We start from the raw sequence: 14,041 nt of genomic DNA, 5'->3' as shown, positions 1-14,041 counted from the left end.
GAAATTAGAGAACAAGAAGATAAACAGTACTATAAGATATGGGACCTATTTTATCAATGGTTAGATAAAAAAATATGGAAATGAAATACGGTAGAGACTTTCACATCACAAGAATTATAGAACTATGTGAAATATAACATACAGATGTATTATTATTGGATTGATTCAGGAGGAAGAAAGGAATGTTATACTAAAAATTAACTTAATCCTTAGAATATTTTGAATGACAATGAGGGAAGAAATAGTCGTAGTCCAATAAATGATTAATGAGGATAACAATATACAGATATATGTTAGGTTGACGATATGAGAAGCTAGGTAAACGGCAAATTGTAAGCTATGAATTTGGTGAATGAGGCACAAAAGACTTGTAGCCAACCGACACACTGTTATGCAATTGAAGATGGTTTTATGTATGTTTGTTTTAAAAATAAAAAAAAATATTTTCAAAAAAATAATAATAACTGGGGCAGAGAAAACAAGTAGGGGCTTATGAGCACCAAACAGCCCATAGGTGACTTCTTTAAAGGCTGCCAAGCTTCTGATCCCATCTGCCTCTATTTCTTTAAAAAAAATTCTTGCTTTATTTATTTAATAAATAAGAACAAAGAGGAAAGAATTAAAAGGGGGGGGAACAGCACAGCAATCACACTCACGCTCATATCAGGATGAAAATCTGGCTTTCCCCCATTGACTACGCTTGTCAAAAGCCGGCTGGGAAGGCTGCAAATGGTGATTTCATGACCCCCCCAGACTGATAAGAGATCAGTAAAAGAATCTCTGTAACTCAGAGTTGAACAAAGAGTTGAACAAAGAGTTGAACAAAGAACAAAGAGCCCTGGTGGCGCAGCAGATTAAAGCACTGTTATTAACATCAGCTGCCTGCAATTACTGCAAGTTCGACTCTTACCAGGCTCAAGGTTGACTCAGCCTTCCATCCTTTCTAAGGTAGGTTAAATGAGGACCCAGTTTGTGGGGGCAATAAGCTGACTTTGTATAAATATACAAAAAGTATGGAGGCTATTGCTTAACGCATTGTATGCCGCCCTGAGTCTCCGGAGAAGGGCAGCATATAAATCAAATACAAACAAACAGTGGAGTCCTTGGTGCTCTCTGAGCTTGGTTGTTTGCTTACGCAGATGTTTCATTACCAGACTAGGTAACATCATCAGTGCTGGTGAGTGTGGGTTTGCTCCCGGTTTATATATAATAATTGAACAATCAATGAACAATCAAACTCAGAGAACACCAAGGAGTGATAGAAGACACCTGGAAGGCCTGACATTGGAGAACATCCTTACCCATATTCCCTCTTACAAATGGTGCTTCTGTGACCATTTTTGGGAAGAAGATCTGTGTTCTGATCTAAGCTTCCCCAAAAAGCACGAAGCAAAATCCTGGTCCCGACAAAACCCCTTTTATTAAACAAACAGTGAACTCATTCACCTTCAGCAACTCTTTCAAGAGGGAATTTACAGTCACAGACCTTATCTGGCTTGGAGAGCTGCCAGGCTGATATCTTCAGAACTTGGCAAGAAGTCTCGGAGAGTCACAAACCAATTAGTTGAACTAACGTTCACTCCTCTTTTATTCCCTCTGGGAGGAGCCATTCATCGTCCACCTGTGGCCTTACTCCCAAGTCGACCCTTGTTCTTTAGCTGTTCCCTTCGTCTGGCAACTCTGCACATGCGCACACTGGAAACAGGTTCCATCTGTTCGTCTGCCTCACTGATGTCTGACTCTGAAGGCAGCTGATAACTGGCATCCAGCCCTGGCCCCCTCTCTGCCTCCGATGCAGAGCCCTCATCAGAGCCTTCCCCAGACTCCAGGACTGGCCCACGTTCCACCCCAACCTCCTCACTGTCTGAGTCTGCTGCCAGCTCTGCTAGCCGTTGGCGGGCCACAAGGACAGGAAAAACGTCAGAACTAAACACCCCCCCCCCATTGGGAGGGCAATAGTCAAAATCTGGTTCAGGTGACCTTCTCCTGTTCTAAGGCTGCCTATGCAGAACAGACCACAAGGAATGTTATAGCCCGCCAAGATGTTTTTCTGGAATTGTGTTGGCCAACTTTGCAGCAGACAGCTTGGTTTAGTGGTTAAGGCACCAGACTAGAAACCAGGAGACTGTGAGTTCTAGTCCTACCTTGGTCATGAGAAGCTGGCTGGTTGACTTGGGGCCAGTCTTTCTTTCTTAGCCCGACCCACTTTCACAGGGTTGCTGTTGTGGGGAAAATAGGACGAGGAAGGATTATTATCTAGGTTTACTGCCTTGCGCTTATAAAAAATGATAAAGGCGGGATATAAATTAAATAAATATATAACTCAGGCAGCCTGATGTATTTTTTTTAAAATTTGATTTATATGCCGCCCTTCTCCAGAGACTCAGGGCGGCTTACAATGCGTTAAGCAACAGCCTTCATACTTTTGTATATTTATACAAAGTCAGCTTATTGCCCCCACAAACTGGATCCTCATTTTACCTACCTTAGAAAAGATGGAAGGCTGAGTCAACCTTGAGCCTTGGCGAGATTCGAACTTACAGTAATTGCAGACAGCTGGTGTTAATCAAAATGCTTTTAGTCTGCTGAGCCACCAGGCCCTTCTCTAGAAGTGTCCTTCTTGCCTTCTTAATGGTACACCCCTCAGTCATGCCATATTCTGTTTTCCATTGGCCTCCAGACCATTCACACGGAGCTCTCGAAACTGGCCAAGAAGCATGCTGACCAAAAGAGCATCGAGGCAGAGATGTACCGCAAGATGCTGGGGAACCCTGGGTCCAGCAGCCTCCCAGCGAAGTGCAAAGATAAATCCTCCTGGGTAAGTGGCCAGGAAGAAGTATTCACTGAGCCAGAGAGGTAGGGAGAAAAAGGTAAATGGATTGGAAGTCTTGTGTACTAACAGTTGTACGATGAGCGTAGAGTGGGAACTTCTGCAGGCCCTTGTGACTTTCACCCTTAGAACCGATGCAGCGGCCTATAAAAATTGCCACTTGCTTTCCGTGCTCATTATAAAATAGAATAGAATAACAGAGTTGGAAGGGACCTTGGAGGTCTTCTAGTCCAACCCCCTGCTTAAGCAGGAAACCCTACACCACTTCAGACAAATAGTTGTCCAATCTCTTCTTAAAAACTTCCAGTGTTGGAGCATTCACAACTTCTGGAAACATCCATTCAAGATGTTGCTTTCCACCTTCAAAGGCTAAACAGGTTAAGGCCTGTTTGTCTAAGGCAATGGTTCTCAACTTTTTCTTCACCACCGACTCCTTTTTTAAATAGCTTTTGTGGCCACGGACGCCCAGGACTTAAATCATAACATTTTCCAAGACTTTGCGGACGCTGCCTGCCCCAATGACATCACAGCCCATAGAGGTCCGCGGACCACAGGTTGAGAACCACTGGTCTAAGGCCGCGTTTTTCAAACTTGGCAACTTGAAGAGATGTGGACCTCAATTCCCAGCAAAGCTGGCTGAGGAATTCTGGGAGTTGAAGTCCACATCTCTTCAACTTGCTATGTTTGAAAAATGGGGCGGATTAGGCGAAAATCAGAACAATATCCCAATGCACACAGGGTTGGGCTGCTGGGGGTTCGCAGGGGTTCGGGAGAACCTCTAGCTAAGATTCTGTGCAGTTCGGAGAACCCTCAAATCCCACTTCTGGCTGGCCCTGCCCACCCTGCCCCGCCCCTCCCAGGAGTCCACACGCAGCCCGTTTTGGATGCAGGTAACTGCAAGGTGCGCATGGAGCAGAGGTGGGTTTCAGCAGGTTCTGACCAGTTCTGGAGAACTGGTAGCGGAAATTTTGAGTAGTTCCGAGAACTGGTAGTAAAAATTCTGACTGGCCCCACCCCCATTTATTCTTTGCTTCCCAAGTCCCAGTTGATTGGGAGGAAATGGGGATTTTGCAGTAACCTTTCCCTGGATTGGGGAGGGAATAGGGATTTTGCAGTATCCTTCCCCTGCCACGCCCACCAAGCCATGCCATGCCCACCAAGCCACGCCCACAGAACCGGTAGTAAAAAATTTTGAAACCCACCACTGGCATGGAGGCTAGGGGAGTGTGAAAAACGGGCCTAATGTCAGAAAGGAGCCTGTTTCTGGCCTCCAGAGGGCCTCTGGAGCCTGGGGAGGACATTTTTGCCCTCCCGGAGGCTTGAAAAAAGCCTCCAGAGCCTGGGGAGGGCAAAAATGCCCCCCTCCCCATCATGGTGCAGGAGGCCAACTAGGCCAGGCCCACCATGTTCACGCCCACCCAGCAACCAGGCAGAGAACCCCTTGCTAAAATTTTTGAAGCCCACCCCTGCGTGCACGCCTCTGGGAGAGGTAGTGTGGAATATTTCCCACTCCTCCATTGTAAAATCTCCCCATTCCAAGGCCTGGGACCCAGAGTGGAGCTCTAATTGAGGATTCGGAAAGTATTTGCGGAATTTTTCCCAATGTGCTTACAAGAGTTGCTTGGCAGCTAACCTATTCCAAACATAACCTGCCTCAATGTTGGAGGAAGAAAATGAGAGGGGGGTGTTGGAAAAAACCAAATTTGCAAGTTTATGCTCTGGAGCAGCAAAATAGGACAAAAACATGAGGAGATTATATAAAACAGAGGTCCTCGGCTTGGCGGCCTGGCAGCGGGAGGGGATGGTTCCCTAGAAGTGGTAGGTGGCCGCACGTGAGCGTGTGCAGCTCTATTTATGTGAGTGGCGGGCTTGTGCAGCCTGGTTCCGAATGGGCCACGGCCCAAGTAGTGGGCCACAGCCCAGTGGTTGTGGACCCCCCTGATGTAAAAGGTCTGATTTTTAGTTATCTTGATTTAGCTCAATTCATAAACACATGCCCATCATCTGACAAACATTAAAAATAAAATAAAGAAAACATAAAAATAAGAAATAAAAACAAAAGACAAACTCAAAGGGACAGTCTTAATGGATCACTAGGTCTTTTTCTCCCATTTGTGTTCTGTTTTTCTCTGAGCTACTCAGGATATGCCAGTTCCCGAGTCATGTGTCTTCTGAATTTTGGCAGTCACTTTTACTTTATTTTTTTCTCCTTCCCAGACAATTCCATGGAAGTGGCTGTTTGGTGCCACTGCTGTAGCGCTGGGGGGCGTAGCCCTGTCAGTCATCATAGCAGCAAGAAACTAAGGCCAACCTGCGGTTGATGACTTTTGTGGAACCAGGCTTGGAGATTTGGCCCTTCCTTCCTCCCAGCTCCTGCCCCTCTTCCACCACCTGGCCCCTCAAGGACTGGCATACGACTTTGCACTGGTGTTCCCCCTTCTGGACTGTAGGTTGACTGAGTGGGGTGGGCACAGCAGACTTAGCTCCTCCTGCCCAGAAAGACTTTCCAGCCTCCAGAGTTGATCAGAACATCAATGAATCCTTTTTGCAGGAGATGCCCGGGGATGGCAAGAGAGATCTTTGCACCATCTGGAGCTGCAGAAGTGAGAAGAAACCCAGAGGGTCTGGGTATATTTTGCAGGAAAGGGCAGGAAAACGGGCCTTGGCTGGATGCTACCATTCACTTCTCTCTTTCTCTTTCTCTCTCTCTCTCTCTCTCTCTCTCTCTCTCTCTCTCTCTCTCTCTCTCTCTCTCTCTCTCTCTCTGTCTTTCTCGCTCGTGTGGGTTTTCTTCTCCTTGCGCTGTAGGTGGCCCCGCAAAGTATCCGTCAAAACAAAGGAAGGATATTGTTGGGGTCCGCCTGGCAGGGGGAAGAAACCAAGGACTGCCAAAAAAAAAAAAAAGTTGCATTGGCTTTAGAACAGATTTAGGAGGAGCAGCTTAGAAACTGTTTAGGCCTGGCCTTAGGCCAGGTGTAAGAGGTCACGACTGGGAAGATGCTCCTTTAGTGCTCAGGATTGGTTTGGGTGGTGTTAAGAGGGATTTTGGTTTGTTCAACCTCCTTCCATAAAAGCTTCCTTGGAGAACCTCAGATTCCATTCTGGTTTGTTCAGCTCTTCCCAGTTATTGAAAACATGCCGGCAAGGGAACGGGATCTGGGTAAAAATTACGTGGACTTGCTTTCTTTTAGTCGTCTTCGGGAAGCCAAAATCAGGAGCCAAGGAACCTCTCCATCTTTGCTCGAAATCTGCTTTGAAACTTTACTGGTGGCTTTTTTTCCCCCTGACTGTCTCCTTTTTTAAGCCACCCAACTGTTAAGTTAGCAGGACCGGGTGCCACTCGAACCCATGTTGCTTCTCTTTGGTACAGTTTTTCACACTCACTCTCTACATTTTAAACTGTGAACAGCTGCGACATCCTCATGTTCTAATAAAGCAACATCTCTCAGCAGATTTTCCTAGCCATTCCTTTATTCCGAGGGCCGTGGAATCGTTATTTGTTCACTTATTGTCCATTTATCTTCATTGAACTGTAAAGCTTGGGAATCCCAAAGTAATGGAACATGAACAGGGAAGTGTAAAGGGAGGAAGGAACAGCTTTTGGTATATTCTTTCCCCAATTTAGCACTCCCCTCCCCATGTGGGCAGGCAATAACCACTCCCAAAATTCCACAGCCAGGATGCTGTTCTTAAAATCTTTGTCTCTGTGTGTGTCTTACAGGGAGAGGGAAATGTTCTACTACTGAAAAACCAGATTCCCTGCAACTACCCAAACCTGGCCTGTATTACTATATCCTGCAGAATTCCCCCCCCCTCCCCATTTGATTTAGAGCAGGGGTCTCCAACCTTAGCAACTTTTAAGACTTGTGGACTTCAACTCCCAGAGTTCCCAGAGTTCCAACTCCCAGAGCTTTGTTGGCTGAGGAATTCTGGGAGTTGAAGTTCACAAGTCTTTTTTTTTTTTTAATTTGATTTATATGCCGCCCTTCTCCGGAGACTCAGGGCGGCTTCCAAGGCTAAGCAATAGCCTTCATACTTTTGTATATTTATACAAAGTCAGCTTATTGCCCCCACAAACTGGGTCCTCAATTTACCTACCTTAGAAAGGATGGAAGGCTGAGTCAAGTCTTAAAGTTGCCAAGGTTAGAGACCCCTGATTTAGAGTACAGGGAGTCCTCAACTGACGACCACAATTGAGCCCAAAATATATGTTGCTAAGTGAGACACTTATTTAGTGAGTTTTGCCCCATTTTACGACCTTTCTTTGCACGGTTGTTAAGTGAATCGTTGCAATTGTTAAGTTAGTCCCACGGTTGTTAAGTGAATCTGACTTCCCCATTGACTTCGCTTGTCAGAAAGTTGCAAAAGGTGATCACGTGACACCCCCCCCCCCCCCCCGGGACTCTGCCATCGTCATAAATGTGAGTCAGTTCCCAACTGTACGAATTTTGATCACGGGACTATGGGGATGCTGCAAAGGTCGTAAGTGTGAAAAATGGTCAGAAGTCACTTTTTTCAGTGATGATGTACCTTTGAAGAGTCACTAAGTGAGCGGTTGTAAGTTGAGGACTACCTGTACAGGTAGTCTTTGAGATACGACCATAATGGAATCTGCCCATCACAGTCTAAACTCAACAACAGTTATAAAGCTGTCCAACTCAATTTTACCTTTTTTTTTTATTATTATTTTTGCAGTGGTTAATCAAACGCTGTAGTTGTTATGCAAACCAGTGGTTGCGGTTTTGCTGAAAACCAAAAATAAATTTGCCAGTTTTCAGCAAAACCATCATAAAATGCGGTCATGTGATCGCAGGACAGAGCAAATGGTCATAAATGTCACCTAATTGCTAAGCACCTGAAGTACGATCATAGGGAGAGACAACCATTGAACATTGAACCTGGGTTGTAAATACCTGCCAGGTAGATCTGTTGGACCTATAATATTTCTCAGTCTCGGCAACTTTTATCTATGGACTCCCAAGTCCCAGAATTCCCTAGCCAGCATCCCATTTGATTGTGAGATGGGCAGCTCTATTAATATGGATGAATGCGAATGAATGAGTGAAATCCAAGGAGCTGAAGTCCAGATATCTCAAAGTTAAGGTTGAGAACCATCGGTTCAGAGGTTCTGTTGTTGTTTTCTGTTGTTGTTATTTGTAATTTGTGGAGACCAGGGGTGAAATGCTACCGGATCGCCTGATCCAGTAGCAATAAAGGCGGGTGGTTTGGAGAACCGGTAGCAAAAATCCCTGCCCCCCCCCATTGCCCAGCTGAGCCGCGCGATCATCAGAGGCTTTTTTTTCTTTTAAATGCCTCTGACGATCCAAGCTGAGTTGCCTGATCGTCAGAGGCATTTAAAAGGGAAAAAAAAGCCTCTGACGATCAGGCAACTCAGCTGGGATTGTCAGAGCCTTTTGAAAGCATTTTTTTACAACCTCTTCGCCAAAGAGGTTGTAGAAAAAATGGTTTTAAAAGTTTTTTTTTTAAAAAAATTGGCCACGCCCACCCAGTCACATTACCCCACCACCACCAAGCCATGCCCACAGAACCAGTAGTAACAAATTTTAGATTTCACCAATCACCACCAAAGGATTTCACCCTTTGAAAAAGCCCATGACAGAGTCTGATCTGTTTTCCAAACACTGGCTTTCATGTCCCTGCACACAGAGCTTTAACAACCTGTGAAAGGCCTTATAGCCGTGATGGCGTACCTATTGCATGCGTGCCAGAGGTGGCGCACAGCGCCCTCTCTGATGGCACGTGAGCCATGGCCCAGTTCAGCTCTGCTGCTCACGCGTGTGCACCTCCCGCCTGCCAGCTGGTTTTCAGGTCTCTGCTGTGCAAGCGCATGGGGCCGTGCATGTACGGGGGGCATGTGCACATGTGCAGAGGACATCAGTGGTGGGTTCCTCCCGGTTCGGTCCGGTTTGGCAGAGCCGGTAGTGGTGACGATATGACATCACCGAACCGGTTCTCCCCCCCAGCCCTCCCACCCCCCCCCACCCCCACCCCCATTATTCTTACCTTTTATTTGATCCCACCCCCAATCTATTGCTGCCTCCTGAGTCCCAGCTGATGACTAGAGGGAAAAAAACTGTTTAAACTCTTGCCGCGGGGCTTCAAAGGGCCGCCCTACAGCTGATCAGTGTTAAAAGCAAACAAATGAGTCGGGTCGTAAGTGCGAGGACTGGTTGTAAGTGCGAGGACCTTCCAGAAATGACTCTGACCAGCTAGCCACGCCCACCTAGTCACATGACCTCCAAGCCACACCCACAAAATAAGCCACGCCCACAGAACCGGTAGTAAAAAAAATTAGAACCCACCCCTGGGGGGCATGCATAGGGGCCGCCCATGCATTGCATTTTTGGGGTTTGGGTGCATGCATGCATTTGCGTGTGTGCACGTTTGCGCTTTTGGCACTTGGTCCGGAAAAGGTTAGCCATCCCTGCCTTACAGCATGGGTGTCAAACTGGCAACCGGATGTGTCACACGCAGGCCGTGCCCACCCCGGCTCTGCAAAGGCAAAAAAACATTGCGATACATCACATCACGTTATCGAGTTTGACGCCCGTGCCTTATAGGAAGTCTGAAGTCGTTCAATAAACTGACCCCTCCCTCTTGAAAGCTAACTAAGCCACTATCCTGTATTTTGGTAGCAGATCCCACAAATGAATGAGAGTCCTTGTGGAATTCCTGCAAGACCATCTTCTAAGCAGAGATTTGGACCTGCTCCCATAAGACAGAGGTGGGGAACTATGGCCCTTTTATGACTTGCGGACTTCAACTCCCAGAATTCCTGAGAACATACTAGCTCAAGAATTCTGGGAGTTGAAGTCCACAAGTCATAAAAGGGCCATAGTTCCCCGCCCCTACCATAAGGCAAGCTATCACCTTGTCGATTATATCAAACTATCCCCACCCCAGAGGTGAAATGCTCCCGGTTCAGACCAGACCGCCCGATCCGGTAGTGATGGCAGCGGGTGGTTCAGAGAACCGGTAGCAAAAATCCCTCCCCATTCCCATGCTCACATGAGCCACACGATCATCAGAGGCTTTTTATTTTATTTTTAAAAGCATTTTTTCTACAACCTCTTCGGCCGAAAAAATGCTTTTAAAAGTAAAAACAAAGCCTCTGCCGATCCAGCAAATCAGTTGGGATGGTCAGAAGCTTTAAAAAAAAGAAAAGCCTCTGCCGATCAGGCAAGTCAGCTGGGATCATCAGTGGCTTTTAAAAGCATTTTTTACGACCTCTTCGGCCAAAGAGGTTGTAGAAAAAATGGTTTTATAAGTAAAAAAAAAGTTGGCCACACCCACTCAGTCATATCGCCCCTCACCAAGCTACGCCCACAGAACCAGTAGTAACAAATTTTACATTTCACCACTGCCTCACCCCCAGGAAAAAGATATAAAGGCTTTTCTCAATCCGGTGATGCACAAAGATAGTTAGGCTATCTCAGAGACACCTGAAATTTTCTATAAATATAGGTGTCCTACTGGATCAGATTCCTAGCCCACTCAGGAAGCTGACTAGCAGGAAACAGTTGCTCAGTTTCGCTTTGGGATGAAGTAGTTACAACTGATATATTTAGAGCAGCCCAAAGCAAGGGGAAGCAATTTTGCCCCCTCAAATACCACATGGGCAATGGGTGGGGAGATGTTTTTATGCATGCACGCACACACACACTTACTTGAGCATTGGCATATGTGTGCTCACATGCCTGTACTCATTCCCACCCCTATATTGGTGGAGAGCTGGGGGTTTTAATCTTTTCTTGAAATAAGCAGAATACAAAGTGCAATTTAAATGGGGGTAGTCAGTTGGATCTCCCTTTCAGTATAAGGTAAAGGTAAAGGTTCCCCTCGCACATAAGTGCTAGTCGTTCCCGACTCTAGGGGGCGGTGGTCATCTCCGTTTCAAAGCCGAAGAGCCAGCGCTGTCCGAAGACGTCTCCGTGGTCATGTGGCCGGCATGACTAAACGCCAAAGGAACACGGAATGCTGTTTCCTTCCCACCAAAGGTGGTCCCTATTTTTCTACTTGCATTTTTTAAGTGCTTTAGAATTGCTAGGTTGGCAGAAGCTGGGACAAGTAATGGGAACTCACCCCATCACACGGTGCTAGGGATTCAAACCGCTGAACTGCCGACCTTTCGATTGACAAGCTCAGCATCTTAGCCACTGAGGCACTGTGTCCCTCTCCCTTTCAGTATACTCTTTAAAATTTATTTTATTTTTGTCAAATTTAGATACCACCCATCTCAATCTCAAATTGCGAAGAAAGCAAACATTCCTTTGAAATTACATTAGGGGAACTCTACCAATGACTGTCAACACTGGAACCTAAAGACAGTGCGAACAGGGGAGTCAAGGCCCACGGGTTAAATCTGGCCCGCTGGACCGCCCTGGAAACAGCAAAGGACCGGCCCATGGTGCCTCTGCCAGCGAAAACAGAGCTCGGGAGGACGTGTGCAGTGGCCCTTTTCACTCACAGAGGGATGCAGAGGCCGACACAGCCGAAAATGGAGCTGGGTGTGTGTGGGAGGCCCCCCAAGCTCTGTTTTTGTTGGCAGAGTGCTAGCAAAACAAACTACTAGCAAAAGTGGATCCCCCCCAGCTCTACTCGCAACACGAGTGACATCAAGCTGGCCACGCCCACCATGACCACGCCCATCTGGACAGACATCCCCCCCCGAGGTCAAACAACCCTGATGTGGCCCTCAATGAAATCGACTTTGACACCCCTTTTCTAGAACCTTTCTGGCAGTCTGCCTCTTCTTCAATACTGATCCAAGAAGATACTCCTCTATATTCACAATTTGTCCTTCCTGACATCCTCAAGCGTCTGCCGTTGTCTGCCTTCCTGCTTTTGAATGAGGATACAGGTACCCCTCAGTGATTTGACATTTTCCATATTGAGGGTGGAGGTTCGTTCTCCGAGCCTGTGGGTTGGTTTCTGTTATATGGAAAATAGCCCGGAGAAATTCCACCCTCATCCTAACACCCGAGCTACAGATATTCGCCACTATTTTCCATATTTTAAAATACAGGTAGACTTTGATTTACAACTGCTTGTTTAGTGACCGTTTGAAGTTACAAATGGCACTGAAAAAGGATGACTGGGTTATCACACAGTCACATGATCAAAATTTGGCAATTGGCATGTATTTACAATGCTAGCAGCATCCTGGGGTCATGTGATCACCATTCATGACCTTCCCAGCTGGGTTTCTGACAAAGTTGATGGGGGAAGCCAGATTTGCTTTGTGACAGCATGGTTCACTTAATTACAGCGATTTGCTTATGGATTGTGGCAAGAGGTTGCAAAATCAGTCGCAACTCACTCAGCAACCAGCTTACTTAGAAAGTTCTGGTCCCAAGGGTGGTTGTAAGTCAAGTAAGTCTACTTGTAAATTCTAGGTAGTTCTCGTTTAGCAACTACAACTGGAACTGGCAACTATTAAGTCAGTGTTTCTCAACCTTGGAAGCTTGAAGATGGGTGGACTTCAACTCCCAGAATCCCCCAGCCAGCAGCGCTGGCTGGGGGATTCTGGGAGTTGAAGTCCACCCATCTTCAAGCTTCCAAGGTTGAGAAACACTGTATTAAGTGAAACCATCTCTGTGAAACTGCAACTCTGCTTATGTTCAGCTTTTCTTTGCTGAACAGAGCTGCAGATTGTAAATGCGAGAATCACAATCACTTTGTCTTCACCATAGGAACTGCAAATGGTCGCTAAACAGGGCAGTCACTAAAGGGCTACTTGTTCATTGGCCACCAACTGGCCATTTCTGTATCTTCCTCCCAACAGCTAGTCCTTGATAGCAGGACTAGATTTTATTAGAAGAAACCACTAACATGTTGTTCAATCACCAAGTTGTATCCAATTTTTTGCGATCCCATGGACTATAGCACCCCAGCCCACCATCCTCCACTGGCTCAGTTTGCCCAAATTCATGTTTATTGCGTTGATGTCACTATCTAACCATCTCATCCTCTGCTGTCCCTTTCTCCTGGCAACCGACTCCTTTATCGTCAAGAAAACCCCATGGATGGTATCAAAAGACCACCAACATACCAAACTGTTAACATAGCCCGTACTACAGTTGCAGTAGCCTCTGCGTGAGGTTTGAACAAGTGAGTAACCAACTTTTCCATTCAGAATAATGCCAAGTTCCAAACAAGAGACAATGCAACTTTCATATTAGCTTCTTCCCATCCTCACAGGTAAAAATTAGGGGGGGGGTCCCCCAAAGGGTCCTTGGCAGGGGTGAAATGCTCCCGGTTCGGATCGGCTTGGGCGAGTAGGTAGCGATGGCGGCGGGCAGTTCGGAGAACCGGTAGCAAAAATCCCTGTCCCCGCCCCCCCATGCCCAGCTGAGCCACGCGATCATCAGAGCCTTTTTTTCTTTTAAATGGCTCTGACGAGCCAAGCTCTGACAATCCCAGCTCTGACAATCCCAGCTGAGTTGCCTGCTAATCAGGCAACTCAGCTTGGATCGTCAGAGCCTTTTGAAAGGAATTTTTTTACATGGTTTTACATGTAAAAAGTGGTTTTAAAAGTAAAAAAAAAATTGGCCACACCCACCCAATCACATTACCCCACCACCACCAAGCCATGCCCACAGAACCGGTAGTAAGTAACCGGTAGTAAGTAATTTTAGATTTCACCCCTGGCCCTTGGGAATTAATTGTACACAGTGATACCACTTATTACAATTCCGTATTCTTAGTTACTATTTTAAACCCTTTGACCTCTTAACCTGTTCCTTTTTTTAAATACTCTGTAAGCCACTTAAGAATCTGGTTTCAGGCAGTCAGATTTTTTTAAAAAATAAAAATAAGTTTATTCTTTTTTAAAAAAAATACAATGTCCACTTTGGTGTCATACAGAACACCCACATTTAGTCAGTCATACTTTATCATTTAAGACAGAGGTCTTCAAACTTGGCAGCTTTAAAACTTGTGGACTTCAACTTCAACACAACATAGCTGGCTGGAGAATTCTGGGAGTTGAAGTCCACAAGTCTTAGCTGCCAAGTTTGAAAACCTCTGATTTAAGAATTCAACTTGCCAAGTTTGCACAGTAGACCACCACCTCCATTCCCACACCCACTCCCTTTAAAACACAGTCTGTTTTTCAGCACATCCTCTGAAATCTCATCCCAGTTGTGTGTGGGACCCACAGAAGACAACATTCAGAAATACATCCACGGG

The 14,041-nt window shown here is 46.2% G+C and overlaps 1 protein-coding gene across 3 annotated transcripts in view; it reads left to right on the top strand.

Moving 5' to 3' along the window:
- The window catches only part of FKBP8 (FKBP prolyl isomerase 8), a 29,579-nt gene extending 23,296 nt beyond the window's left edge, over window positions 1-6,283 (top strand). For all 3 annotated transcript variants that reach the window (XM_070943989.1, XM_070943996.1, XM_070944003.1), the window contains 2 exons: window positions 2,681-2,818; window positions 5,048-6,283. In XM_070943989.1, the coding sequence (XP_070800090.1) occupies window positions 2,681-2,818; window positions 5,048-5,134 (225 nt within the window). In that variant the 3' untranslated portion in view covers window positions 5,135-6,283. The remainder of the gene's footprint in view (window positions 1-2,680; window positions 2,819-5,047) is intronic.
- Window positions 6,284-14,041: the final 7,758 nt, after the last annotated feature.

This window comes from Pituophis catenifer, unplaced genomic scaffold, assembly GCF_029215685.1.
Source record: "Pituophis catenifer annectens isolate HBS135680 unplaced genomic scaffold, rPitCat1.0.hap2 SCAF_1, whole genome shotgun sequence".
Taxonomy (NCBI): domain Eukaryota; kingdom Metazoa; phylum Chordata; class Lepidosauria; order Squamata; family Colubridae; genus Pituophis; species Pituophis catenifer.
The sequence above is the reverse complement of the archived record's forward strand: the minus strand, read 5'-3'. Positions and strand labels throughout refer to the sequence as shown.